The sequence below is a fragment of the Manacus candei genome, unplaced genomic scaffold, assembly GCF_025592945.1.
Source record: "Manacus candei isolate 608988 ecotype Guabito, Panama unplaced genomic scaffold, ASM2559294v1 h1tg000206l, whole genome shotgun sequence".
Classification (NCBI taxonomy): Eukaryota; Metazoa; Chordata; class Aves; order Passeriformes; family Pipridae; genus Manacus; species Manacus candei.
In genome coordinates, this window is record NW_026138254.1 from 43,839 (window position 1) to 71,563 (window position 27,725).

At 48.1% G+C, this 27,725-nt stretch overlaps 4 protein-coding genes across 36 annotated transcripts; all 4 read right to left on the reverse strand.

The window, feature by feature from the left end:
• SCARA5 (scavenger receptor class A member 5) lies at positions 1 to 27,501 on the reverse strand. Of its 7 annotated transcripts, XM_051774563.1 has the most exons (11): positions 27,251 to 27,501; positions 25,739 to 25,901; positions 22,888 to 23,013; positions 15,632 to 16,306; positions 10,441 to 10,521; positions 9,216 to 9,305; positions 6,683 to 6,736; positions 2,350 to 2,541; positions 1,415 to 1,565; positions 888 to 1,092; positions 1 to 422 (listed from the first exon to the last, which is right to left on the reverse strand). In XM_051774563.1, exons 2-9 carry the CDS (start codon positions 25,851 to 25,853, stop codon positions 1,429 to 1,431), a joined length of 1,470 nt encoding a protein of 489 aa, XP_051630523.1. In that variant the 5' UTR covers positions 25,854 to 25,901; positions 27,251 to 27,501; the 3' UTR covers positions 1 to 422; positions 888 to 1,092; positions 1,415 to 1,428. The 7 variants fall into 7 exon arrangements, with proteins under 7 accessions (XP_051630523.1, XP_051630518.1, XP_051630517.1 ...); XM_051774558.1 differs by lacking the exons at positions 888 to 1,092; positions 27,251 to 27,501 and adding an exon at positions 746 to 769 and having other exon boundaries at positions 1 to 368; positions 1,357 to 1,565; positions 25,739 to 26,401; XM_051774557.1 differs by lacking the exons at positions 888 to 1,092; positions 27,251 to 27,501 and adding an exon at positions 746 to 828 and having other exon boundaries at positions 1 to 368; positions 1,357 to 1,565; positions 25,739 to 26,401.
• LOC127464287 (uncharacterized) lies at positions 2,701 to 3,928 on the reverse strand. Its single transcript, XM_051774571.1, has 4 exons — positions 3,319 to 3,928; positions 3,148 to 3,258; positions 2,797 to 2,987; positions 2,701 to 2,759 (listed from the first exon to the last, which is right to left on the reverse strand). The coding sequence occupies exons 1-4, from the start codon at positions 3,926 to 3,928 to the stop codon at positions 2,730 to 2,732; spliced, it is 942 nt and encodes a 313-aa protein (XP_051630531.1). The 3' UTR covers positions 2,701 to 2,729.
• Positions 4,091 to 6,652, reverse strand: LOC127464285 (uncharacterized). Of its 5 annotated transcripts, none has more exons than XM_051774565.1 (3): positions 5,645 to 6,180; positions 4,876 to 5,259; positions 4,091 to 4,495 (listed from the first exon to the last, which is right to left on the reverse strand). In XM_051774565.1, exons 1-3 carry the CDS (start codon positions 5,909 to 5,911, stop codon positions 4,091 to 4,093), a joined length of 1,056 nt encoding a protein of 351 aa, XP_051630525.1. In that variant the 5' UTR covers positions 5,912 to 6,180. The 5 variants fall into 5 exon arrangements, with proteins under 5 accessions (XP_051630525.1, XP_051630524.1, XP_051630528.1 ...); XM_051774564.1 differs by having other exon boundaries at positions 4,876 to 5,453; positions 5,645 to 5,833; XM_051774568.1 differs by lacking the exon at positions 5,645 to 6,180 and adding an exon at positions 6,213 to 6,651 and having other exon boundaries at positions 4,287 to 4,353; positions 4,924 to 5,453.
• On the reverse strand, positions 16,970 to 22,870 carry LOC127464281 (uncharacterized). 23 transcript variants are annotated; one of them, XM_051774555.1, is made up of 4 exons: positions 20,978 to 22,870; positions 20,663 to 20,724; positions 19,907 to 19,970; positions 16,970 to 19,221 (listed from the first exon to the last, which is right to left on the reverse strand). In XM_051774555.1, exons 1-4 carry the CDS (start codon positions 21,085 to 21,087, stop codon positions 18,450 to 18,452), a joined length of 1,008 nt encoding a protein of 335 aa, XP_051630515.1. In that variant the 5' UTR covers positions 21,088 to 22,870; the 3' UTR covers positions 16,970 to 18,449. The 23 variants fall into 23 exon arrangements, with proteins under 23 accessions (XP_051630515.1, XP_051630516.1, XP_051630514.1 ...); XM_051774556.1 differs by having other exon boundaries at positions 20,308 to 20,724; XM_051774554.1 differs by having other exon boundaries at positions 16,970 to 19,075; positions 20,265 to 20,724.
• Positions 27,502 to 27,725: the final 224 nt, after the last annotated feature.

The following is a 27,725-nucleotide window of genomic DNA, read 5'->3' on the forward strand; positions in this document are numbered from 1 at the left end:
AAGAACAAAACCTCCTTTATTCCTTTATTTCTCCGGGAATAAAACCCTTCCCAAGGCCCAGCGGGATGCAGAGGGGGGGGATGAGCCCCCCGAGGGGTCTGTGGGCACCCCAAAAGCTCAGGGGGGTCTGTGGGGACCCCAAATGTCAGGGGGGTCCAACACCTGACCCCAAAGCTCAGGGGGGTTTGTGGGGACCCCAAATGTCAGGGGGTCCGACACCTGACCCCAAAGCTCAGGGGGTCTATGGGGACCCCAAAAGCTCAGGGGGGTCTATGGGGACCCCAAAAGCTCAGGGGGTCTATGGGGACCCCAAAAGCTCAGGGGGGTCTATGGGGACCCCAAAAGCTCAGGAGGGTCAGGCACCTGACCTCAAATGTCAGGGGGATCCGTGGGGACCCCAAAATCTCAGGGGGGTTCAGCACCTAATCCCAAATGTCAGGGGGGTCTGTGGGGACCCCAAAAGCTCAGGGGGGTCTGTGGGCACCCCAAAAGCTCAGGGGGGTCTGTGGGGACCCCAAAAGTTCAGGGGGGTCTGACACCTGACCCCAAAGCTCAGGGGGTCTGTGGGGACCCCAAATGTCAGGGGGGTCTGTGGGGACCCCAAATCTCAGGGGGTCTGAGACCTGACCCCAAAAGATCAGGGGGGTCCGTGGGGACCCCAAAAGCTCAGGGGGGTCTGTGGGCACCCCAAATGTCAGGGGGGTCTGGCACTTGACCCCAAAGCTCAGGGGGGGTCTGTGGGGACCCCAAATGTCAGGGGGTCCGACACCTGACCCCAAAGCTCAGGGGGGTCTATGGGGACCCCAAAAGCTCAGGAGGGTCAGGCACCTGACCTCAAATGTCAGGGGGATCCGTGGGGACCCCAAAAGCTCAGGGGGATTCAGCACCTAATCCCAAATGTCAGGGGTGTGTGTGGGGACCCCAAATATCAGGGGGGGTCTGGCACCTGACCCCAAAATCTCAGGGGGCCCGTGGGGACCCCAAAAGCTCAGGGGGGTCTGTGGGGACCCCAAAAACTCAGGGTGTCCAACACCTGACCCCAAATGTCAGGGGGGTCTGTGGGGACCCCAGATATCAGGGGGGGTCTGGCACCTGATCCTAAAGCTCAGGGGGGTCCGTGAGAACCCCAAATGTCAGGGGGGTCTGTGGGGACCCCAAAAGCTCAGAGGGTCTGACACCTGACCTCAAAATCTCAGGGGGGTTTGTGGGGACCCCAAAATCTCAGGGGGGTCCGACACCTGACCCCAAAAGCTCAGGGGGTCCAACACCTGACCCCAAATCTCAGGGGGGTCTGTGGGCACCCCAAAAGCTCAGGGAGGTCTGTGGGGACCCCAAATATCAGGGGGGATCCGGCACCTGACCCCAAAGCTCAGGGGGGTCTGTGGGGACCCCAAAAGCTCAGGGGGTCCGACACCTGACCCCAAAAGCTCAGGGGGTCCTACACCTGACCCCCGCGTCCTCGGCGTGCCCGCAGTTGGTCCGTCCCCATCCCGAAAAGCTGCAGAGCTCCAGGGAATCCTCGGTGCCCGTGCAGGAAACGTCGTCCATCCAGATCCTGCCGGAGCCTGAGGGGGACAGGGAATGCCGGGATATACTCAGGGATACACAGGGATATACAGGGATACAGACAGGGATAGACAGGGACACCCTGAGGGGCTGGGCTGGAATTCCCAGAGAAGCTGTGGCTGCCCCTGGATCCCTGGCAGTGTCCAAGGCCGGGTTGGATTCCCTGGGATGGCGGGAGGTGTCCCTGAACATGGAATGGGATGAGCCTTAAAATCCCTTCCCACCCAAACCATTCCAGGAGAAAGGGCACTCAGAATCCAGTCAGAGGGATCTTTATGGAATGTGGGGATGGAAAAGGCAGGAAAGGGGAAGGGAGACCCTGCCCTGAGTGCCGAGATTCCCAGGGAACCCCCTTGTTCCCGGAACTCCTTCCCAGGGAGGAGCTGGGCTGGGGATGGATCCAATGGCAGGCTCTGGCTCCAGGCTGGGAGAGCTGGGAATGGCCAGGCTGGAGAAGGGAAGGATCCCGGGAGAGCTTGGAGCACATTCCAGAGCCTGAAGGGGCTCCAGGAGAGCTGGAGAGGGACTGGGGATGAGGGCCTGGAATGCCAGGCCCCAGGGAATGGATCCCAGTGGGAAAGGGGAGATCTGGGGGGGAGATTGGGAAGGGATTCCTGGCTGGGAGGGTGGGGAGGGGCTGGGCTGGAATTCCCAGAGGAGCTGTGGCTGCCCCTGGATCCCAGGCCGGGTTGGCCCATCCCTCTCCCGGCATCCCCTGGATCCCCCCCGTGGCCATCCCAGTTCCCTGGGGAGCCATCCCGGTGTTCCCGGGGCTATTCCCACCTTGTCCGAAGCGGGCCATGCGGAAGACGTCGTCGGCCCCGGGGTACCCCAGGGCCCGGCACACGACGGCGCCGTCGGGGCCGTCCCAGCCGTCGTCGCAGACGGTGCCCCAGCGGCCCCCGTGCAGGATCTCCACGCGCCCCTCGTGCGGCCCCGAACCGTTCACCAGCCGCAGGGAGCCTTCCTCGGGACCTGCCGGGACACGCCGGGATGGAGGGAATTCCCAGGGACACACTGGGAATGCCAGCACGGCCACGGGACGGGAATGGGCAACGGCGGGTGGGAATGTTTGACGGAGGGTGGGAATGGCCAAGAGTTGGGTTTTTCCGAGAGTTGGGTTTGTCCAAGAGTTGGGTTTGTCCAACAGAGCTTGGGAATGTTCAACAACAGTTGGGAATGTCCAGGAGCGGGTGGGGATGTCCAGCTGTGGTTGGGAATGTCCAAGAGTTGGATTTGTCCAAGACTGGGTGGGAATGTCCAAGAGTGGGTGGGAATGTCCAAGAGTTGGGTGTGTCCAAGAGTTGGGTTTGTCCAGCAGAGCTTGGGAATATCCAACTGTGTTTGGGAATGTCCTACAGTGGGTGGGAATGTCCAGGAGTACTTGGGTTTGTCCAAGAGTTGGGTTTGTCCAACAGAGCTTGGGAATGTCCAAGAGTGGGTGGGAATGTCCAAGAGTTGGGTGAGTCCAAGAGTTGGGTGAGTCAGGTTTGTCCAAGAGTTGGGTTTGTTCAACAGATCTTGGGAATGTCCAAAACCAGTTGGGAATGTCCAGGAGCAGGTGGGAATGTCCAGCAGTGGTTGGGAATGTCCAAGAGTTGGGTTTGTCCAAGAGTGGGTGGGAATGTCCAAGAGTTGGGTTTGTCCAAGAGTGACTGGGAATGTCCAAGAGTTGGGTTTGTCCAACGGAGCTTGGGAATGTCCTACAGTGGGTGGGAATGTCCATCTGAAGGTGGGAATGTCCAGCAATGATTGGGAATGTCCAAGAGTTGGGTTTGTCCAAGAGTGGGTGGGAATGTCCAGTAGAGCTTGGGAATGTCCAAAAACACTTGGGAATGTCCAGGAGCGGGTGGGAATGTCCAATGGTGTTTGGGAATGTCCAACAGTGGCTGGGAATGTCAAGGACGGGGAGAGAATGTCCAAGAGTGGCTGGGAATGTCCAAGACTGGGTGGGAATGTCCATCAGAGGGCGGGATCGTCCCGCTCCGGGTGGGAATGTCCAGCCCTGGGTGTTCCATCCCGCTCGGACAGGACTTGGAGCGACCCGGGATAACGGCGGGTCCCGAAATGTCCCGTTAACCCCAAAGCTCCCTCCGGGAGCTTTGGGGTTAACGGGACATTTCGGGATCCTGCCAGGATCTTCCTGTTCCAGAATCCGACTGTTCCCTGGCTCCTTCCCAGCGGGAATGGGGCCACCTCTCCCGGCGTTCCGGAACACCCCGTCCTTCCCTGACCTCGGCCCCGACCCTCCTCCGACCTCGGATCCCGCCCTTCCAGGCCCAGCCAGAGCCTGGAACCCCCCCCCTGGGGCGTGTCCTCCTGGATCCGGGAGAACACGGAGTTCTCCCAGCTGGAAAAACATCCCAGGAGTCCCCGGAGCTCTTCCCGGGTTTTGTCGGATCCGGGTGGGGCCTCTCCGGGACGATTCCCGCTACCCTCTCCTCCTCCCATCCCCGTTCCCGAGGGTGGGAATGTCTCCTCCCAGCCTCCGGAGCAGCTGCCTTGGCTCGTTCCAAGCCCGGAGTCATCCGAGGGCGGGAAGGGCCGGACACGCGCGCGCTCGCTGAGCTCCGGAGATTTCCTGGAGCTGCTCCTGCCAAAGCCGGGCCTGGGAAGGATCCAAGCCCTGGCGTGTCCTGCTGGGACTCAGCCAGACCTCCCTGCTCCGGGAGAGTGGGATGCAGCCAAGGAAAACCGGGATCCAATCCAGGGAAACTCGGGATCCAGCTCTTCTCTGACTGAGGTGACAAACCAGTGTCACCTTCCCAAGTATTCCAGGACCATTCCCTGTTTTCCCAGCTCCAGGAAACTCCATGGCTTTGAGATCATTGTCCCTCTGCCCCCTGGAATATCCCAGAGCAGGGATGTGTCCAAGGAAAACTGGGATCCAATCCAGAGAAACTTGGGATCCAGCTCTTCTCCGCTCGAGGTGACAAACCAGTGTCACCTTCCCAAGTATTCCAGGACCATTCCCAGCCTGTTTTCCTGGCTCCAGGGAACTCCATGGCTTTGGGATCATTGTCCCCCTGGCCCCTGGAATATCCCAGGGCAGGGATGTGTCCAAGGAAAACCGGGATAAAATCCAGGGAAAACCTGGCACGTCACTTCTCTGCTTGAGGTGACAAACCAGTGTCACCTTCCCAAGTATTCCAGGACCATTCCCTGCCTGTTTTCCTGGCTCCAGGAAGCTCCATGGCTTTGGGGTCATTGTCCCTCTGCCCTCCTGGAACATCCCAGGGCAGGGATGTGGCCAAGGAAAACCGGGATCCAATCCAGAGAAACTCAGGATCCAGCTCTTCTCTGACTGAGGTGACAAACCAGTGTCACCTTCCCAAGTATTCCAGGACCATTCCCTGCCTGTTTTCCCGGCTCCAGGGAACTCCATGGCTTTGGGATCATTGTCCCTCTGGCCCTCTGGAGCATCCCAGGGCAGGGATGTGTCCAAGGAAAACCGGGATAAAATCCAGGGAAACTTGGGATCCAGCTCTTCTCCGCTCGAGGTGACAAACCAGTGTCACCTTCCCAAGTATTCCAGGACCATTCCCAGCCTGTTTTCCCAGCTCCAGGGAACTCCATGGCTTTGGGATCATTGTCCCCCTGGCCCCTGGAATATCCCAGGGCAGGGATGTGTCCAAGGAAAACCAGGATCTCATCCAGGGAAACTCGGGATCCAGCTCTTCTCCTCCGCTCGAGGTGACAAACCAGTGTCACCTTCCCAAGTATTCCAGGACCATTCCCTGCCTGTTTTCCCAGCTCCAGGGAACTCCATGGCTTTGGGATCATTGTCCCTCTGCCCTCCTGGAACATCCCAGGGCAGGGATGTGTCCAAGGAAAACCGGGATCCAATCCAGAGAAACTCGGGATCCAGCTCTTCTCCTCCGCTCGAGGTGACAAACCAGTGTCACCTTCCCAAGTATTCCAAGACCATTCCCTGCCTGTTTTCCCGGCTCCAGGAAACTCCATGACTTTGGGATCATTGTCCCTCCGCCTTCCTGGAACATCCCAGGGCAGGGATGTGTCCAAGGAAAACCAGGATAAAATCCAGAGAAACTCAAGATCCAGCTCTTCTCTGACTGAGGTGACAAACCAGTGTCACCTTCCCAAGTGTTCCAGGACCATTCCCTGCCTGTTTTCCCGGCTCCAGGGAACTCCATGGCTTTGGGATCATTGTCCCTCTGGCCCTCTGGAGCATCCCAGGGCAGGGATGTGTCCAAGGAAAACCGGGATCCAATCCAGAGAAACTTGGGATCCAGCTCTTCTCCGCTCGAGGTGACAAACCAGTGTCACCTTCCCAAGTATTCCAGGACCATTCCCAGCCTGTTTTCCTGGCTCCAGGAAACTCCATGGCTTTGGGATCATTGTCCCTCTGCCCCCTGGAACATCCCAGAGCAGGGATGTGTCCAAGGAAAACCGGGATAAAATCCAGGGAAATCAGGCACTTCACTTCTCTGCTTGAGGTGACAAACCAGTGTCACCTTCCCAAGTATTCCAGGACCATTCCCTGCCTGTTTTCCCGGCTCCAGGAAACTCCATGGCTTTGGGATCATTGTCCCTCTGCCCTCCTGGAGCATCCCAGGGCAGGGATGCATCCAAGGAAAACCGGGATAAAATCCAGGGAAATCAGGCACTTCACTTCTCTGCTTGAGGTGACAAACCAGTGTCACCTTCCCAAGTATTCCAGGACCATTCCCTGCCTGTTTTCCCGGCTCCAGGGAACTCCATGGCTTTGGGATCATTGTCCCTCTGCCCTCCTGGAGCATCCCAGGGACATCCAGGACATCCCAGGGACTTCCCTGCTTGGGAACATCCCTCCTGCTTTTCCAGGGATATCATTCCTTGGGAACATCCCTCCTGCTTTTCCAGGGATATCATTCCTTGGGAACATCCCTCCTGCTTTTCCAGGGATATCATTCCTTGGGAACAACCCTCCTGCTTTTCCAGGGATATCATTCCTTGGGAACAACCCTCCTGCTTTTCCAGGGATATCATTCCTTGGGAACAACCCTCCTGCTTTTCCAGGGACATCATTCCTTGGGATCATCCCTCCTGCTTTTCCAAGGACAACCCTTCTGGAGGGATGTTCCCAATCTTCCCAGAATTCCCGCCTGGAACTCACCTTTTCCAGCGGCTCCGCCTCGATCCCCCTTTTCCCCCTTCGGGCCTCGCTCTCCTGGGAATACAAAAATAATAATAATAATAATAATAATAATAATAATAATAATAATAATAATAATAATAATAATAATAATAATAATAATAATAAAATAATATAATAATAAATAATAATACTAAAATAAATAATAATATAATAAATAATATAATAAAAATAAATAATAATATTAAAATAAATAATAATATTATAATAAATAATAAATAAATAATAAAATGTGATAATAATAAATAAAAATCTAATAATAAATAATAAATAAAAATCTAATAATAAATAATAAATGAAATAAATAATAAATAATAAATAATAATTAAAAATGATTATAATTAAAAAAATGAAAGAGGATAATAATAAATAAAAATGTAATAATAAATAATAAATAAATAATAAAGGGTGATAACAATAAATAAAAATATTATAATAAATAATAAAATATTATAATAAAAATAAATAATAAAAGATGATAATTATAAATGAATAGAAATATAGTAATAATAAATAAAAATATAATATTAATAAACAAATAATAAATAAAATAAATAATAAGTAATAAGTAATAAATAATAAATAATAAATAATAAATAGTAAAAATAAAAATAAAAGAGGATAATAATAAATAAAAATGTAATAATAAATGAACTATTAAAAGGATAATAATAATAAATAATAAATAAAATAAATAATAAATAATAAAAAAAATAAAAGATGATGATCATAAAAAAATATAATAATAAATAGAAAATAAAAAATAAAAGATTATAATAATGAATAAAAATAAAATATGATAATAGATAAATAATAAATAAACAATAAATAATAAATAAAAATAAAAGATGATGATAATAAATAAAATATAATAATAAATAATAAATAAAGGATGATACTAATAATAAATATATAATAAATAAAATAAATCAAAAATAAAATATAAAAATAAAATATTATAATAATAAATAAAAATAAAAGATGATGATAATAATAAATAAATAAATAAATAAATAAATAAAATACAACAATAATAAATAATAAATAAAAGATGATAACAGTAATGAATAAATACTAAATAAAATTTGTAAAAAATAATACATAAAAAATAAAAGATGAGGATAATAAATAAAATATAATAATAAATAATAAATAAAAGATGATCATAATAATAAATAAATAATAAATAAAATAAATAAAAATAAAATATAAAAAATAAAATATTATAATAATAAATAAAAATAAAAGATGATAATAATAACAAATAAATAGTAAATAAAATAAATAATAAATAAAAAATAAAATATGATAATAAATAAAAGATAATAATAAATAATAAATAAAAGATAATAATAAATAAATAATAAATAAAATAAATAAAAATAAAATATAAAAAATAAAATATTATAATAATAAATAAAAATAAAAGATGATAATAATAATAAATAAATAGTAAATAAAATAAATAATAAATAAAAATAAAAATTATAATAAATAAAATATAATAAATAATAAATAAAAGATTATAATAATAAATAAATAATAAATAAAATAAATAAAAAATAGACTATAAAAATAAAATATCATAATTATAAATAACAAATAAAAGATGATAAGAATAATAAATAAATAATAGATAAAATAAATAAAAATAAACTATAAAAATAAAATATTATAATAATAAATAAAAATAAAATATGATAATAATAATAAATAAATAGTAAATAAAATAAATAATAAATAAAAATAAAAAATTATAATAAATAAAATATAATAAATAATAAATAAAAGATGATAAGAATAAATAAATAATAAATAAAATAAATAAAAAATAAAATATTATAATTATAAATAACAAATAAAAGATGATAAGAATAATAAATAAATAATAAATAAAATAAATAAAAATAAACTATAAAAATAAAATATTATAATAATAAATAAAAATAAAAGATGATAATAATAATAAATAATAAATAAAATAAATAATAAATAATAAATAATAATAAAATATGATAATAAATAAAATAAATAATAAACAAAAAATAAAAAATGATGATCATAAATAAAATATAATAATAAATTATAAAAGATTATAATAATAAATGATAATAAAAGATGATAATTGTAATTAATAAATAATATAAAAATATAAAAATAAAATATTATAATAATAAATAATAAATAGAAGATGATAATGACAATAAATAATGAATAAAATATATAATAAATAAATATAATTTATAATATAAATATAATTTATAATAATAAATAATAAATACAGGATGATAATAGTAATAAATAAATAATAAATAATAAATAAATTAAATAAAAAATAAAAGATGGTAGTAATAATAAATAATAAATAAAATATAATAATAAATATTAAATAAAAGATGATAATGGTAATAAATAAATAATAAATCAAATAAATAACAAATCAAAACTAAAAAAGGAAAGATTTTAACAGAAATAACTAATAATGTTTCCCTACCTTTGGCTCCCCTCAGCCCCGGCGGGCCGGGCGGGCCCGGCTCTCCCGGATCCCCCTTCAATCCCGGCCTTCCCCTTTCCCCGGGAAAACCTGGAAGGAGCCCCAGAATTCCATCAAATCCGGCTGGGCCGGGGCCTCCCGGGGCTGTTCCAACAGCCGGGAAAAATGGGATAAAGGGCTGGATATTTCTGGGATAAATTGGGATGTTTCTGGGATATAGGGCGGGATATTTCTGGGATAAATGTTGGATTTTTATGGGATAAAGGGTTGGATATTTCTGGGATAAAATTGGGATATTTTTGGGATAAAGGGCTGGATATTTCTGGGATAAAATTGGGATATTTCTGGGATAAATTGGGATATTTCTGGGATAAATGTTGGATTTTTATGGGATAAAGGGTTGGATATTTCTGGGATAAATTTGGGATATTTCTGGGATAAAGGGTTGGATATTTTTGGGATAAAGGTTTGGATATTTCTGGGATAAAATTGGGATATTTCTGGGATAAATTTGGGATATTTCTGGGATAAATGTTGGATATTTCTGGGATAAAGGGCTGGATTTTTATGGGATAAAGGGTTGGATATTTCTGGGATAAATTTGGGATTTTTATGGGATAAATTTGGGATATTTCTGGGATAAAGGGATGGATATTTCTGGGATAAAGGTTGGATATTTTTGGGATAAAATTGAGATATTTCTGGGATAAAGGGTTGGATATTTATGGGATAAAAGTTGGATATTTTTGGGATAAAGGGTTGGATATTTCTGGGATAAAGGGCTGGATATTTCTGGGATAAAGGGTTGGATATTTCTGGGATAAAGGGCTGGATATTTCTGGGATAAAGGGCTGGATATTTCTGGGATAAAGGGCTGGATATTTCTGGGATAAAATTGGGATATTTTTGGGATAAAGGGTTGGATATTTCTGGGATAAAGGGTTGGATATTTCTGGGATAAAGGGCTGGATATTTCTGGGATAAAATTGGGATATTTTTGGGATAAAGGGTTGGATATTTTTGGGATATATTTGGGATATTTCTGGGATGAAGGGCTGGATATTTCTGAGATAAAAGTTGGATATTTCTGGGATAAATTTGGGATATTTCTGGGATAAAGGGCTGGAATATTTCTGGGATATTATTTTTCCAACCGGCTCACTCTGGGAGTGGATTTTGGGCGGAGTTTTGTGGGATTTGGGAATTTGGGATGAGTTTTCCTCACCTCTGGGCCCGGGAATTCCGGGCAGACCCGGCTCTCCTTCCATCCCTTCATTCCCGGGGTCTCCTTTGGGTCCAGGAGGCCCTGGAAAAGAAATAATTATAATTTTGATCCCTAAGTAATTATATATTAATTATAATTATAGAATAACTCTAATTTGGGACCTTATATAATTATATAATAATTCTAATTATATAAAAATTCTAATTTGGGTCCTTATAAAATTATATAATAATTATAATTATATAGTAATTATAATTATGTCATAATTATGATTTGAATCCTTATATACTTGTATAATAATTATAATAACAGAGTAATTATTATTTTGATACTTAGATAATTATATAAAAACTAAAATTATATTATAATTATAATTATATAATAATTATAATTTGGGACCTTATATAATTATACAATAATTATAATTATATAGTAATTAAAATAATATCATAATTATGATTTGAGTCCTTATATAACTGTATAATAATTAAAATAACATAGTAATTATTATTTTTTCCTTAGATAATTATATAATAACTATAATTATATAATAATTATAATTTGGATCCTTAAATAATTATATAAGAATTATAATTATACAGTAATTAAAATTATATCATCATTAATTATATAAAAACTATAATTATATTATAATTATACAATAATTCTAATTTGGGTCCTTACATAATTATTCAATAATTATAATGATATAGCAATTATAATTATATCATAATTATAATTTGAATACTTATGTAATTGTATAATAATTATAATAACAGAGTAATTATTATTTAGATCCTTAGATAATTATATAAAAACTATAATTATATTATAATTATATAATAATTCTAACTTGGATCGTTAAATAATTATATAATAATTATAATTATATAATAATTACAATTTGGATCCTTGTAGAATTGTGTAATAGTTATAATAATATAATAATTATAATTTGGAGACCTGTATAATTACATAATAATTATAATGATATCATAATTCTAATTTGGATCCTTATATAATCATATAATATATATAATTATATAATAATTATAATTTGGATACTTTTATAGTTGTATAATAATTATAATTATAATTATAATTATATAATTATATAATTATATAATTATAATTATATAATAATTATAATTGGGATCAGTATATCATTATATAATAATTAAAATTAGATACAGTAATTCTAATTTGGATCCTAAGATAATGATATAATAATTATAATTAGATAATAATTCTAATTTGGATCCTTGTACACTTATATAATAATTATAATAATATAATAATTATAATTAGATAATAATTCTAATGTGGATTTTAATGCGATTCTAATTTGGATCCTTGAATAACTGTATAATAATTATATAGTAATTATATGGTAATTTTAATTTGGATCCTGATATAGTTATATAATAATAATAATAATAATAATAATAATAATATGATAATTCTAATTTGGATTCTTAGATATTTATATAATAATTATAATTATATGAAAATTATAATTTGGATCTTTGTATAATTACATAATAATTTTCATTATATAATAGTTATAATTTGGATACTTACATAATTATATAAAACTATAGTAATTATAACTAAATAATAATTAGAATTTGGATCCTTATATAATTATATAACAAATATAATTACATAATAATTCTAATTTGGAACCCTGTATAATTTCATAAAAATTATAATTATAAAATAATTAAAATAATAGAATAATTCTAATTTGGATCCTTAGATAATTGTATAATAATTCTAATTATATAATAATTAGAATTTGGATCCTTATGTAATTATATAACAATCATAACTATATAATAACTATATACTTTTGATCCATATATAATTATATAATAAAGACAATCATATAATAATTCTAATTTGGATCCTTGTATAACTATATATAATTATATAATAATTACAATTAGGATCCTTATATAAAATTATAATAATTATAATTTTATAACAATTATAATTATAAAATAATTAGAATAATACAATAATGATGATTTGAATCATAACATAATTATATAAAAATTACAATTATATAATAATTATAATTTGGATCCCTGTATAATGATATAAAAATAGGGAATTCCATTGGGAATATGGATGATATAGATAATTATGTCATAAATGTAATTAGGTAATAATTCTAATTCCCACCCCATTCCTGCTCCATTCCCACCCCATTCCTGCCCACATTCCCACCCCATTCCTGCTCCATTCCCACCCCATTCCTGCTCCATTCCCACCCCATTCCTGCTCCATTCCCACCCCATTCCTGCCCACATTCCCACCCCATTCCTGCTCCATTCCCACCCCATTCCTGCCCACATTCCCACCCCATTCCTGCTCCATTCCCACCCCATTCCTGCCCACATTCCCACCCCATTCCTGCCCACATTCCCACCCCATTCCTGCTCCATTCCCACCCCATTCCTGCTCCATTCCCACCCCATTCCTGCTCCATTCCTGCTCCATTGCCGCCCACATTCCCACCCCATTCCTGCTCCATTCCCACCCCATTCCCTTTTCCCACAATCTCAACCCTGTCAGTGCTGGGATGACTTTTGTTCTCAGGGATCTTGGAGATCCTTCCCAACCCCAACATTCCAGGATTTACTCCACCAACCCCACACCCCCCACAGGGCCCATTCCCGCTCCATTCCCACCCCATTCCCACCCCATTCCCACCCCATCCCTGCTCCATTCCCACCCCATTCCTGCCCACATTCCCACCCCATTCCCGCCCACATTCCCACCCCATTCCTGCTCCATTCCCACCCCATTCCCTCTTCCCAGAATCTTATCCCTGGCAGTGCTGGGATGACTTTTGTTCTCAGGGATCTTGGAGACCCTTCCCAACCCCAACATTCCAGGATTTAGGACACCAAATCCCATCCCATGGGGAATCCCAAACTCCAACCTCATTCCCACTTCCCTGAGTCTTGGCTGGGATGACTTTTGAATTCCATGGCCTTGGAGATCCTTCCCAACCCCAACATTCCAGGATTTACTCCGCCAACCCCACACCCCCCGCAGGGCCCATTCCCACCCCATTCCCACCCCACATTCCCGCCCCATTCCCACCCCATTCCTGCCCACATTCCCACCCCATTCCTGCTCCATTCCCACCCTATCCCTGCTCCATTCCCACCCTATCCCTGCTCCATTCCCACCCCATTCCCACCCCATTCCTGCTCCATTCCCACCCCATTCCTGCTCCATTCCCACCCCATTCCCACCCCATTCCTGCCCACATTCCTGCCCCATTCCTGCTCCATTCCCACCCCATTCCCACCCCATTCCTGCCCACATTCCTGCCCCATTCCTGCTCCATTCCCACCCCATTCCCACCCCATTCCTGCTCCATTCTCACCCCATTCCCACTTCCTAGAGTCTTATCCCTGGCAGTGCTGGGATGACTTTTGTTCTCAGGGATCTTGGAGACCCTTCCCAACCCCAACATTCCAGGATTTAGGACACCAAATCCCATCCCATGGGGAATCCCAAACTCCAACCTCATTCCCACTTCCCTGAGTCTTGGCTGGGATGACTTTTGAATTCCATGGCCTTGGAGATCCTTCCCAACCCCAACATTCCAGGATTTACTCCGCCAACCCCACACCCCCCGCAGGGCCCATTCCCACCCCATATTCCCGCCCCATTCCCACCCCATTCCTGCCCACATTCCCACCCCATTCCTGCTCCATTCCCACCCTATCCCTGCTCCATTCCCACCCTATCCCTGCTCCATTCCCACCCCATTCCCACCCCATTCCTGCTCCATTCCCACCCCATTCCTGCTCCATTCCCACCCCATTCCCACCCCATTCCTGCCCACATTCCTGCCCCATTCCTGCTCCATTCCCACCCCATTCCCACCCCATTCCTGCCCACATTCCTGCCCCATTCCTGCTCCATTCCCACCCCATTCCCACCCCATTCCTGCTCCATTCTCACCCCATTCCCACTTCCTAGAGTCTTATCCCTGGCAGTGCTGGGATGACTTTTGTTCTCAGGGATCTTGGAGACCCTTCCCAACCCCAACATTCCAGGATTTAGGACACCAAATCCCATCCCATGGGGAATCCCAAACTCCAACCTCATTCCCACTTCCCTGAGTCTTGGCTGGGATGACTTTTGAATTCCATGGCCTTGGAGATCCTTCCCAACCCCAACATTCCAGGATTTACTCCGCCAACCCCACACCCCCCGCAGGGCCCATTCCCACCCCATTCCCACCCCACATTCCCGCCCCATTCCCACCCCATTCCTGCCCACATTCCCACCCCATTCCTGCTCCATTCCCACCCTATCCCTGCTCCATTCCCACCCTATCCCTGCTCCATTCCCACCCCATTCCCACCCCATTCCTGCTCCATTCCCACCCCATTCCTGCTCCATTCCCACCCCATTCCCACCCCATTCCTGCCCACATTCCTGCCCCATTCCTGCTCCATTCCCACCCCATTCCCACCCCATTCCTGCTCCATTCTCACCCCATTCCCACTTCCTAGAGTCTTATCCCTGGCAGTGCTGGGATGACTTTTGTTCTCAGGGATCTTGGAGACCCTTCCCAACCCCAACATTCCAGGATTTACTCCACCAACCCCACACCCCCCGCAGGGCCCATTCCCACCCCATTCCTGCTCACATTCCCACCCCACATTCCCGCCCCATTCCCACCCCATTCCTGCCCACATTCCCACCCCATTCCTGCTCCATTCCCACCCTATCCCTGCTCCATTCCCACCCTATCCCTGCTCCATTCCCACCCCATTCCCACCCCATTCCTGCTCCATTCCCACCCCATTCCTGCTCCATTCCCACCCCATTCCCACCCCATTCCTGCCCACATTCCTGCCCCATTCCTGCTCCATTCCCACCCCATTCCCACCCCATTCCTGCCCACATTCCTGCCCCATTCCTGCTCCATTCCCACCCCATTCCCACCCCATTCCTGCTCCATTCTCACCCCATTCCCACTTCCTAGAGTCTTATCCCTGGCAGTGCTGGGATGACTTTTGTTCTCAGGGATCTTGGAGACCCTTCCCAACCCCAACATCCCAGGATTTACTCCACCAACCCCACACCCCCCGCAGGGCCCATTCCCACCCCATTCCCGCCCCATTCCTGCCCCATTCCCGCCCCATTCCCGGCTCACCGCGGATGACGGAGATGTTCCTCAGGGCCACCGCGTGCTCCCAGTGGCGGACCCGCAGCTCCTCCGTGACGTTGCTCAGCATTCCCAGCTCCAGCCTCAGCCTCCCCTCCAGCTCCTCCCGCCCCCTCCTCGCCCTCCTCGCCTCCTCCGTCACATTCCCGACGATCCCGCCCAGATCCCGGAGCCGGGAACGCTGCACTTCCAGCTCGTAGGAGAAGCTCCTGTTCATGGAATCCACCGACCCGCCCAGGAGATCCACCTGCTCTCCCAAGGCCTCCGTCCTCCCTCCCAGGCATTCCAGGAGTCGGGAATGATGCTCCAGGAGCAGCCGGGAGCCGTTCCCGGCCACGGAAAGCCGGGAGAGCTCCTGTTGGGAAGCGTCTCCCTGCCGGCTCAGGGAATCCCGGAGCGCCGCCACGGCCGCGTCCGTCTGTCCCGCCCGGCTCTGGAGCAGCTCCAGGAGCTCCTGGAGCCTCCGGAGCGTCGCTCCCGCCCGGAGCAGGGAATCCGAGTGGTTCTGGAGGAGGTCCTGGAGCCTCCAGACGTGATCCAGGATTTCCCCCCGGGCCGGGAGCAGCAGGAGCTGGAGCTGGAGGTCCCGGAAGGTCTCGTTGAGGCGTTGGACGTTCCCGAGGAGAGCCCGGAGCTCCTCCGGGGAGGGATGGGGGCGGGACGCTGGGAAAGGTGGGAGAGGGGTGGGAATGGTGGGAGTGGCCCCTCGGATGGGGGGGATTCATCCCATCCTATCCCATCCATCCCATCCCATCTTATTTCATCCCATCCATCCCATCCCATCCCATCCATCCCATCCCATCCCATCCCATCCCATCCCATCCTGGTTTTTCCCACTGGAAATCTCCACCTCAAATCCCAAAAGATTCATTCCATGAGTCCCTGTGAGGGATGAAGGGTTGGAGAATCCCAGAGAAAAAGTTTGGAATGGTTTGGGTGGGAAGGGAAGGGAAAGGTGGGAAAAGGGTGGGAATGGTGGGAGTGGCCCCGTGGATGGGGGGGATTCATCCCATCCTATCCCATCCCATCCCATCCCATCCCATCAATCCCATCCCATCCCATCCATCCCTTCCCATCCCATCCCATCCCATCCCATCCCATCCATCCCTTCCCATCCCATCTCATCCCATCCCATCCCATCCTGGTTTTTCCCACTGGAAATCTCCACCTCAAATCCCAAAAGATTCATTCCATGAGTCCCTGTGGGGGATGAAGGGTTGGAGAATCCCAGAGAAAAACCTTGGAATGGTTTGGGTGGGAAGGGACCTCAAAGCTCATCCAGGTCCACCTGGAACAGGGACACTTCCCGCTATCCCAGGGAATCCAACCCGGCCTTGGACACTGCCAGGGATCCAGGGGCAGCCACAGCTTCTCTGGGAATTCCAGCCCAGCCCCTCCCCACCCTCCCAGCCAGGAATCCCTTCCCAATCTCCCCCCCAAATCTCCCCTTTCCCACTGGGATCCATTCCCTGGGGCCTGGCATTCCAGGCCCTCATCCCCAGTCCCTCTCCAGCTCTCCTGGAGCCCCTTCAGCCTCTGGAATGTGCTCCAAGCTCTCCCGGGATCCTTCCCTTCTCCAGCCTGGCCATTCCCAGCTCTCCCAGCCTGGAGCCAGAGCCTGCCATTGGATCCATCCCCAGCCCAGCTCCTCCCTGGGAAGGAGTTCCGGGAACAAGGGGGTTCCCTGGGAATCTCGGCACTCAGGGAAGGGTCTCCCTTCCCCTTTCCTGCCTTTTCCATCCCCACATTCCAGAAAAACCCCTCTGACTGAATTCTGAGTGTCCTTTATCCTGGAATCCTGGAATGGTTTGGGTGGGAAGGGGCATTGAATCCCATCCCATTCCATGTCCAGGGACACCTCCCGCTATCCCAGGGAATCCAACCCATCCTTGGACACTGCCAGGGACACTTCCAGGTGTCTCCCGGCTCAGGAAGGACCCCCCCAATCCCAGGATTCTCCCACTGGATCCCGATATTCCGGAGCTCTGCCCTGACCGGGAAGAGCCTCCTCCTTCCCTCCCTTCCTCCCGACGGATCCGACCCCGGCTCCTTCCCACACGAGGTTTTCATTCCAATGTTTACACTCCGGTCTCACCCTCTGGAAGCGGATCCTGGATCCGAGCCCGGAACGAGCCCTGGGTGGGGTTTGCTCCCGGCATCCAACAATCACATCCCGCTTTTCCAGGGCTGCATCCAAGGGCTCTTCCCGAGGGAAAGACCCAGCCCAGCCCCGGATAATCCACATCCAAGGGCTCTTCCCAAGGGAAAACCCAGCCCAGTCCAGATAATCCACATCCAAGGGCTCTTCCCGAGGGAAAACCCAGCCCAGCCCAGATAATCCACATCCAAGGGCTCTTCCCAAGGGAAAACCCAGCCCAGCTCCGGAGCAGCCGCATCCAAGGGCTGTCAGGGCTTTTTCCAAGGAAATAATCCCTTCCCTGCTTCAGGATCATCCTCATCCCACATCCCGGGGCTTTCAAGGCTCTTCCCAAGGCAAGAAAACCCACCCTGGGTTCAGGATCATCCTCATCCCAAATCCCAGGGTTGCTGGGACTCTTCCCAAGGGAATAATCCCATTCTGGACTCAGGATCATCCACATTCCACATCCCAGGGCTCTTCCCAAGGGAATAATCCCACCCTGGGTCAGGATTATCCTCATCCCAAATCCCAGGGCTCTTCCCAAGGCAGGGAAACCCACCCTGCCTCTGGATCATCCTCATCCCACATCCTGGATCCCACACCTGCATCCCAGGGCTGTCAGGGCTCTTCCCAAGGGAATAATCCCCCCTGGATTCAGGATTATCCTCATCCCACATCCCAGGGCTCTTCCCAAGGCAGGAAAATCCACCCTGGCTTGGGATCATCCTCATCCTGGATCCCAGGGCTCTTCCCAAGGGAATAATCCCACCCTGGCTCAGGATGGAAAACCACTGGGATTTGGGGAAAACAGCTGGGATTTGGGGAAAACAGCTGGGATTTGGGGTCCCAAAATCCATGGAAGGAGGGAAAACAACCAGGATTTGGGGAAAATAACTGGGATTTGGGGTTCCAAAATCCATGGGAGAAGGGAAAACAACTGGGATTTGGGATCGAAAAATCCACAGGATGATGGGAAAGAACCAGGATTTGGGGAAAACAACTGGGATTTAGGGAAAACAACTGGGATTTGGGGTCCCAGAATCCACAGGAGGAGGGAAAACAACTGGGATTTGGGGAAAATAACTGGGATTTGGGGTCCCAAAATCCATGAGAGGATGGAAAACAGTCAGGATTTGGGGAAAAGAACTGGGATTTGGGGAAAATAACGGGGATTTGGGGAAAACAACTGGGATTTGGGGTTCCAGAATCCATGGGAGGAGGGAAAACAACTGGGATTTGGGGAAAATAACTGGGATTTGGGGTCCCAAAATCCATGAGAGGAGGGAAAACAACTGGGATTTGAGATCCAAAAATCCACAGGATGATGGGAAACAGCCAGGATTTGAGGAAAATAACCGGGATTTGGGGAAAACAACTGGGATTTAGGGAAAACAACCAGGATTTGGGGTCCCAAAATCCATGGGAGGATAGAAAACAACTGGCATTTGGGGAAAACAGCCAGGATTTGGGGTCCCAAATCCATGGGATGATGGGAAACAGCTGGGATTTGGGGAAAATGACTGGGATTTGGGGTCCCAAATCCATGGGATGATGGGAAACAACCAGGATTTGGGGAAAACAACCGAGATTTGGGGAAAAAAAATGGGATTTGCGGTCCCAGAATCCATGGGATGATGGAAAACAACTGGGATTTGGGGTCCTAAAATCCATGAGAGGAGGGAAAACAGTCAGGATTTGGGGAAAATAACTGGGATTTGGGGTTCCAAAATCCATGGGATGATGGAAAACAAGAGGGATTCGGGGAAAATAACTGGGATTTGGGGTCCCAAAATCCATGGGAGGAGGGAAAACAACTGGGGTTTGAGGAAAATAACCAGGATTTGGGGAAAACAACTGGGATTTAGGGAAAACAACTGGGATTTAGGGAAAACAACTGGGGTTTAGGGAAAACAACTGGGATTTGGGGAAAACAACTGGGATTTGGGGTTCCAAAATCCATGGGATGATGGGAAACAACTGGGATTTGGGGAAAATAACTGGGATTTGCGGTCCCAGAATCCACAGGAGGAGGGAAAACAACTGGGATTTGGGAAAAACAACTGGGATTTGGGGAAAAAAAATGGGATTTGCGGTCCCAGAATCCATGGGAGGAGGGAAAAAACCTGGGATTTGGGGAAAACAACTGGGATTTGGGGTCCCAAAATCCATGGGATGATGGGAAAACAGCTGGGATTTGGGGAAAATAACTGGGATTTGGGGTTCCAGAATCCATGGGATGATGGGAAACAAGAGGGATTTGGGGAAAATAACCAGGATTTGGGGAAAACAACTGGGATTTGGGATCCCAGAATCCACAGGAGGAGGGAAAACAACTGGGATTTGGGGTCCCAAAATCCATGGGAGGATGGAAAACAGCCGGAATTTGGGAAAAATAACTGGGATTTGGGGATCCCAGAATCCATGGGATGATGGAAAACAAGAGGGATTCGGGGAAAATAACTGGGATTTGGGGAAAACAACTGGGATTTGGGGTCCCAAAATCCATGGGAGGAGGGAAAACAACCGGGATTTGGGGTCCCAAAATCCATGGGATGATGGAAAACAACTGGGGTTTGAGGAAAATAACTGGGATTTAGGGAAAACAACCGGGATTTGGGATCCCAAAATCCACGGGATGATGGAAAACAACTGGGATTTGGGGTCCCAAAATCCATGGGATGATGGAAAACAAAAGGGATTGGGGGAAAACAACTGGGATTTGGGGTCCCAAAATCCATGAGAGGAGGGAAAACAGCCAGGATTTGGGGAAAAGAACTGGGATTTGGGGTTCCAGAATCCATGGGATGATGGGAAACAAGAGGGATTTGGGGAAAATAACCAGGATTTGGGCAAAACAACTGGGATTTGGGGAAAATAACTGGGATTTGGGGAAAATAACTGGGATTTGGGGTCCCAAAATCCATGGGATGATGGAAAACAACTGGGGTTTGAGGAAAATAACTGGGATTTAGGGAAAACAACCGGGATTTGGGATCCCAAAATCCACGGGATGATGGAAAACAACTGGGATTTGGGGTCCCAAAATCCATGGGATGATGGAAAACAAAAGGGATTGGGGGAAAACAACTGGGATTTGGGGTCCCAAAATCCATGAGAGGAGGGAAAACAGCCAGGATTTGGGGAAAAGAACTGGGATTTGGGGTTCCAGAATCCATGGGATGATGGAAAACAACTGGGATTTGGGGTTTTCCTGGGATTCTGCCCCCCCCCCAGAGGTGGGAATTGGAAGATTCCCAATGTTTTTCCCGGAGTTGTTGTTTTTGGGGAATGGAGAGCAGCTCATCCCGAGGTTTTGGCACAATTCCTGGAATTCCCTCGCTCCGGGATCCGCCAGCAACAACAACAACGACGGCGGCAACAGTCGGACAATGGAACAGGAGGGAAGGAATTCCAGGAAAAACCTTTCCCGGGATTTGGAGGGGCAGCCAGGGGGGAATTTGGGGATGGGAAAGGGGGGGATTCATTCCCATTCCCAGCAGGGATTTGGGAATGGAAAGGGGGGATTTGGGGATGGAAAACTGGGGAATTTGGGGTGGAAAACTGGGGAAGTTGGGGTGGAAAAGGAGGGAATTTGGGGGTGGAAAAGGGGAGGATTTGGGGATGGAAAAGGGGAGGATTTGGGGATGGAAAAGGGGAGGATTTGGGGATGGAAAAGGGGAGGATTTGGGGATGGAAAAGGGGAGGATTTGGGAATGGAAAAGGGGGGAATTTGGGAATGGAAAAAGGAGGGATTCATCCCCATTCCCAACATGGATTTGGGGATGGAAAATGGGAGAATTTGGATGTGGAAAAGGGGGAAATTTAGGGATGGAAAAGGGGGGAATTTGGGGATGGAAAAGGGAGGGATTCATCCCCATTCCCAGCATAGATTTGGGGCTGGAAAAGGGGAGGATTTGGGGGTGGAAAAGGAGGGAATTTCGGGCTGGAAAATGAGGAGATTTGGGGGTGGAAAAGGAGGGAATTTAGGGATGGAAAAAGGGGGAATTTGGGGATGGAAAGGGGATGATTTTGGGACGGAAAAGGGGAGGAATTTGGGATGGAAAAGGAGAGGAATTTAGGAATCGAAAAGGGGGGATTTTGAGATGGAAAATGGGAGGATTCATCCCCTTTCCCAACTTGGATTTGGGGGTGGAAAGGGGGGATTTGGGGGTGGAAAGGGGGGATTTGGGGGTGGAAAGGGGGGATTTGGGGGTGGAAAGGGGGGATTTGGGGGTGGAAAAGGGGACGATTTGGGGGTGGAAAAAGAGGGGATTCATCCCCATTCCCAACATGGATAATGGGATGGAAAGGGGGAATTTGGGGGTGGAAAAGAGGAGGATTCATCCCCATTCCCAGCATGGATTTGGGGTGGAAAAGAGGGGATTTGGGGGTGGAAAATGGGGAGGATTTGGGGTGGAAAAGGAGGGGATTCATCCCCATTCCCAAAATGGATTGGGGATGGAAAGGGGGGAAATCTGGGGCTGGAAAAGGGGAGGATTTGGGGATGGAAAAGAGGAGGATTTGGAGATGGAAAAGGGGGGATTTGGGGATGGAAAAGGGGAGAATTTGGGGATGGAAAAGGGGAGAATTTGGGGATGGAAAAGGGGAGAATTTGGGAATAGAAAAGGGGAGAATTTGGGAATAGAAAAGGGGAGAATTTGGGAATGGAAAAGGGGAGAATTTGGGAATGGAAAAGGGGGGGATTTGGGAATGGAAAAAGGGAGAATTTAGGGATGGAAAAGGGGAGAATTTAGGGATGGAAAAGGGGAGAATTTAGGGATGGAAAAGGGGAGAATTTAGGGATGGAAAAGGGGGATTTGGGCATGGAAAAAGAAGGAATTTTGGGATGGAAAAGGAGGGGATTTGGGAGTGGAAAAGGAGGGAATTTAGAGATGGAAAAGGGGGGAATTCGGGAATGGAAAAGGATGGGATTCATCCCCATTCCCACCACGGATTTGGGGCTGGAAAGGGGGGGATTAAATCCAAACCCCTCCAGCGGAGCCGGGACGAACCAGAAGCTCCCAGATCCCATTTTTTCCCGTCCTGGATATCCCTGGAAACCTTTCCTGGAGCACAATTCCCACGGGATCATCCCCTGGCTCACCTGCCAGGACGAAGATTCCCACGAGGATGAGGAGGACCAGGAGGTAAAGGATCCCCACGGAATATTTGAGGGCGGCCCCGGAGCCCGTCCGGGCGCTGCAGCATCCCACGGATCTGATCCCGGGATCTGCCGGGAAAGAGCAGGAAAGGGGGGTCAGAGCCGGCTGGGAATTCTGAGGGAATGCCTGGGAACAGCCCTGGGAGCGTCCAAGGAAAAGTTGGATTCCCTGGGATAGCGGGAGGTGTCCCTGAACATGGAATGGGATGGGATTTAAGGGCCCTTCCCACCCAAACCATTCCAGGATTCCAGGATAAAGGACACTCAGGATCCACTCAGAGGGGTTTTTCTGGAATGTGGGGATGGAAAAGGCTGGAAAGGGGAAGGGAGACCCTGCCCTGAGTGCCGAGATTCCCAGGGAACCCCCTTGTTCCCGGAACTCCTTCCCAGGGAGGAGCAAATCCCAGTTATTTTCCCCAAATCCCGGTTGTTTTCCCTCCTCCCATGGATTTTAGGACCCCAGATCCCGGCTGTTTTCCCCAAATCCCATTTTTTCCCCCCAAATCTCTCTTGTTTTTCCTCCTCCCCTGGATTTTAGGACCCCAAATCCCGCATCTTTTCTCTCCTGCAATGGATTTGGGGACCCCAAATCCCAGTTGTTTTCCCCAAATCCCATTTCCCCCCCCCAATCCCTCTTGTTTTCCCTCCTCCCCTGGATTTTAGGACCCCAAATCCCAGTGATTTTCCCCAAATCCCAGTTATTTTCCCTCCTCCCAAGGATTTTAGGACCCCAAATCCCAGTTCTTTTCCCCAAATCCCATCTCTTTTCCCTCTTCCCAAGGATTTTTAGGACCCCAAATCCCATTTTTTCCGCCAAATCCCAGTTACTTTCCCCAAATCCCACCTCTTTTCCCTCCTTCCTTGGACTTTAGGACCCCAAATCCCGGTTATTTTCTCCTAATCCCAGTTGTTTTCCCTCCTCCCAAGGATTTTAGGACCCCAAATCCCGGTTATTTTCCCCAAATCCCATTTTTTCCCCCCAAATCCCTCTTGTTTTCCCTCCTCTCAAGTTTTTAGGACCCCAAATCCCAGTTATTTTCCCCAAATCCCTCTTGTTTTCCCTCCTCCCATGGATTTTAGGACCCCAAATCCCAGTTAGTTTCCCCAAATCCCGGCTCTTTTCCCCAAATCCCGTCTCTTTTCCCTCCTCCCAAGGATTTTAGGACCCCAAATCCCGTCTCTTTTCCCCAAATCCCAGCTCTTTTCCCTCCTCCCCTGGATTTTAGGACCCCAAATCCCGGCTCTTTTCCCTCCTCCCCCGCCCCGGGCGGTGCCGCAATTCCCGCAATTCCCCGGAGCGGGGGCCGGGCCGGCCAATATTTGGCTTTTTCCCCTCGGTTACGGCTCGGAATTCCCGCCCCGCTCGGAATTCCCGCCCCGCCGCTGCTCCAGAGGGTCGGGAAGGGGGAGTGGGTGGATTTGGGAAGCGGCGCCAGCTCCGCCCGGGAATCTCCCGGGACCCCGCTGGAAGAGGGAATTGGAGGGAGGGTGGAAAAGCAGCTCCGGGATGGGATAGGGGGGAGATCCCGGACTCTGGAAAAGCTCTCCCGGGATCCTTCCCTTCTCCAGCCGGGCCATTCCCAGCTCTCCCAGCCTGGAGCCAGAGCCTGCCATTGGATCCATCCCCAGCCCAGCTCCTCCCTGGGAAGGAGTTCCGGGAACAAGGGGGTTCCCTGGGAATCTCGGCACTCAGGGAAGGGTCTCCCTTCCCCTTTCCTGCCTTTTCCATCCCCACATTCCAGAAAAATCCCTCTGAGTGGATTCCGAGTGTCCTTTATCCTGGAATCCTGGAATGGTTTGAGTGGGAAGGGACTTTAAATCCCATCCCATTCCATGTTCAGGGACACCTCCCGCTATCCCAGGGAATCCAACCTTTCCTTGGACATTCCCAGGGATCCCGGGGTAGCCACAGTTTTCCTTGGAAAATGGTGCCAGGGCCTCACCGGGACACCCCCCAGTGCTGCTCCCACCTGGAATTCCCACTTCCCAGGGCAGGGAGCCCAATCCCAGCTCCTTCCCAAGGAATCCCAGCTCCTTCCCGAGAAATCCCAGATCATTCCCAAAAAATCCAAACTCCTTCTCAGCAATCCCAGCTCCTTCCCGAGCAATCCCAGATCATTCCCAAGGAATCCCAACTCCTTCCCGAGGAATCCCAGATCATTCCCAAGCAATCTGAGCTCATTCCCAAGCAATGCCAGCTTCTTCCCAAAAAATCCCAGCTCCTTCCCAAGCAATCTGAGCTCATTCCCAAGCATTCCCAGCTCCTTCCCAAGGAATCCCAGCTCCTTCCCAAGGAATCCCAGCTCCTTCCCAAGGAATCCCAGATCATTCCCAAGGAATCCCAGCTCCTTCCCAAGCAATCCCAGCTCCTTCCCAAGAAACCACAGCTCCTCCCCAAGCAATCCCAGATAATTCCCAAGAAATCCCAGCTCCTTCCCAAGAAATCCCAGCTCCTTCCCGAGCAATCCCAGATCATTCCCGAGCAATCCCAGATCATTCCCAAAAAATCCCAGCTCCTTCCCGAGCAATCCCAGCTTCTTCCTGAGCAATCCAAACTATTCCCAAGCAATCCCAGCTCCTTCCCAAGGAATCCCAGCTCCTTCCCAAGGAATCCAAACTCCCTCCCAAGGAATCCAAACTCCCTCCCAAGGAATCCCAGCTCATTCCCAAACACTCCCAGCTCCTTCCCAAGCAATCCCAGCTCCTTCCCAAGCAATACAAGTCCCTTCCCGAGCAATCCCAGCTCCTGTTGGGATCCCATTCCCGGCGGATCCAGAGGGATCCCGGCACCCACCGGCCTCGCAGAGCTGGAGCTTGGAAAGGCTCCTCCTGTTTTCCAGGGAATCCTCGAACCCGGAGCCGTTTTCCCGCTCTCCGAAGGGCTGCAGGTCCAGGGCCTTGCTCTCCATCCTCCCACAGCTCCTGGATCCGGGCTGGGAGAGCTGGGAATGGCCAGGCTGGAGAAGGGAAGGATCCCGGGAGAGCTTGGAGCACATTCCAGAGCCTGAAGGGGCTCCAGGAGAGCTGGAGAGGGACTGGGGATGAGGGCCTGGAATGCCAGGCCCCAGGGAATGGATCCCAGTGGGAAAGGGGAGATTTGGGGGGGAGATTGGGAAGGGATTCCTGGCTGGGAGGGTGGGGAGGGGCTGGGCTGGAATTCCCAGAGAAGCTGTGGCTGCCCCTGGATCCCTGGCAGTGTCCAAGGAAAGGTTGGATTCCCTGGGATAGCAGGAGGCACATCCAGGAAGGTTCATTCTTTGGGATGTTGTTCCTCTGCTCCCTCCCGAGGTTCCATCCCAGCCCCTGGATCAGGAAAGTGGGAATAACCCCCCCCTAATTCCAGTCCCAATTCCAGGGGGGAAATCCCGGGATGGGTCTCAGAGCACAGTGGGGGGGTGTCAGATCTCGCCCGGGGAATTTGGGGCAGGAAAATCCCCCAGGAAAAGTGGGATAGGAGCATTTCCCATGGGAACCAGGGTGGGAAAATCCCCCCCCTGGGAAAACTGGGACAGGAACATTCGCGGGGATTCCCAGGGGGATCTGGGATAGGGGGAACCGGGATAGGAACATTTCCTGGGAAAACTGGGACAGGGGGATCCGGGACTGGAAAAGCCCCCGGGAAAACTGGGATAGGGAGAACCGGGATAGGAGCATTTCCCGGGAAAACTGGGATAGGGGGATCCGGGATAGGAACATTCCCCTGGAAACCGGGAGAGGGCAATCCAGGACAGGAGCATTTCCCGGGGGAATCGGGATAGGAGAATCCCCCGGGAAAACTGGGACAGGAGGAACCGGGACAGGAGCATTTCCCGGGAAAACGGGACAGGAAAATCCCCCTGGAAACCGGGAGAGGGCGATCCGGGACAGGAGCATTTCCCGGGGGAATCGGGATAGGAGAATCCCCCGGGAAGAAGAACCAGGACAGGAAAATCCCCCGGGAAACCGGGATAGGAAAATCCGGACAGGAACATTCCCCGGGAAACTTTCCCGACTCTCCTTCCCCCATTCCCGACTCTCCTTTTCCCCCTTTCCTTTCCTTTCCCCATTCCCGACTCTTCTTCCCCCCATTCCCGACTCTCCTTTCCCCCATTCCCGACTCTCCTTTTCCCCCATTCCCGACTCTTCTTCCCCCCTTTCCCGACTCTCCTTTTCCCCCTTTCCTTTCCCCCATTCCCGACTCTCCTTTCCCCAATTCCCGACTCTCCTTCCCCCCATTCCCGACTCTCCTTTTCCCCCTTTCCTTTCCCCCATTCCCGACTCTCCTTTCCCCTTTTCCCGACTCTCCTTCCCCCTTTTCCCGACTCACGGCGCTTCCCGGGAATTCCTTTCAGTGCCGGGGCGGGGCCGGGGCCGGTTTGGGCTCGGGGGGCTTCGGGGACCCCCGGGGGGACGGAGGGGCCGCTCCCCAAAAGCCCCCCATGGGATTTGGGGGGTCCCGGGACGGCGGAAGAGCCGAGCGAGGGACGGGAGGGACCGGGAATGGGGGACGGGATTTGTAGGGTCGGGAATGGGGGACGGGATTTGTAGGGCCGGGAAGGGGGGACGGGATTTGTAGGGTCGGGATCCGCCCGCCCCATCTGGGCGGGGGTGTTTTTAGGGGGTGGGCGGATCCCGGCCCTAAAAACACCCCCAGAGGGATCGGGATCATCCCGCCCCCTAAAAACACACCCACACAGGGGGGGCGGGGGGAGCTCGGCCCTAAAAACACACCCAGAAGGGGCGGGGACACCCTAAAAACACACCCAGGGGGATCGGGATCCCATAAAAACACACTCAGGGGG

What these genes read in the sequence shown, in the direction of transcription:
- SCARA5 (XM_051774559.1), bottom strand. Translation starts at nt 26,198, where the DNA reads ATGAACCTTCCTGGATGTGCCTCCTGCTATCCCAGGGAATCCAACCTT. An exon ending in CGGAATTCCCGGGCCCAGAG is followed by an intron (nt 9,306 to 10,440) that starts GTGAGGAAAACT and finishes GGCTCCTTCCAG; the next exon opens with GTTTTCCCGGGGAAAGGGGA. An exon ending in AGGCGGAGCCGCTGGAAAAG is followed by an intron (nt 2,542 to 6,682) that starts GTGAGTTCCAGG and finishes GTGTCCCGGCAG; the next exon opens with GTCCCGAGGAAGGCTCCCTG.
- LOC127464287 (XM_051774571.1), bottom strand. Translation starts at nt 3,928, where the DNA reads ATGTTTTTCCAGCTGGGAGAACTCCGTGTTCTCCCGGATCCAGGAGGA. An exon ending in CAACTCTTGGACATTCCCAA is followed by an intron (nt 3,259 to 3,318) that starts TCATTGCTGGAC and finishes GGACATTCCCAA; the next exon opens with GCTCCGTTGGACAAACCCAA. An exon ending in CCAGTCTTGGACAAATCCAA is followed by an intron (nt 2,760 to 2,796) that starts CTCTTGGACATT and finishes GGACATCCCCAC; the next exon opens with CCGCTCCTGGACATTCCCAA.
- LOC127464285 (XM_051774564.1), bottom strand. Translation starts at nt 5,720, where the DNA reads ATGGAGTTCCCTGGAGCCGGGAAAACAGGCAGGGAATGGTCCTGGAAC. An exon ending in AGGTGACACTGGTTTGTCAC is followed by an intron (nt 5,454 to 5,644) that starts CTCAGTCAGAGA and finishes CTGGTTTGTCAC; the next exon opens with CTCGAGCGGAGGAGAAGAGC. An exon ending in AGGTGACACTGGTTTGTCAC is followed by an intron (nt 4,496 to 4,875) that starts CTCAGTCAGAGA and finishes CTGGTTTGTCAC; the next exon opens with CTCGAGCGGAGAAGAGCTGG.
- LOC127464281 (XM_051774534.1), bottom strand. Translation starts at nt 21,670, where the DNA reads ATGCTGGGAATGGGGATGAATCCCTCCCTTTTCCATCCCCAAATTCCC. An exon ending in TTTTGGGACCCCAAATCCCG is followed by an intron (nt 19,971 to 20,307) that starts GTTGTTTTCCCT and finishes CCCAAATCCCAG; the next exon opens with CTGTTTTCCCATCATCCCAT. An exon ending in TTGTTTTCCCCAAATCCCAG is followed by an intron (nt 19,222 to 19,906) that starts GTTTTTTCCCTC and finishes CCCAAATGCCAG; the next exon opens with TTGTTTTCTATCCTCCCATG.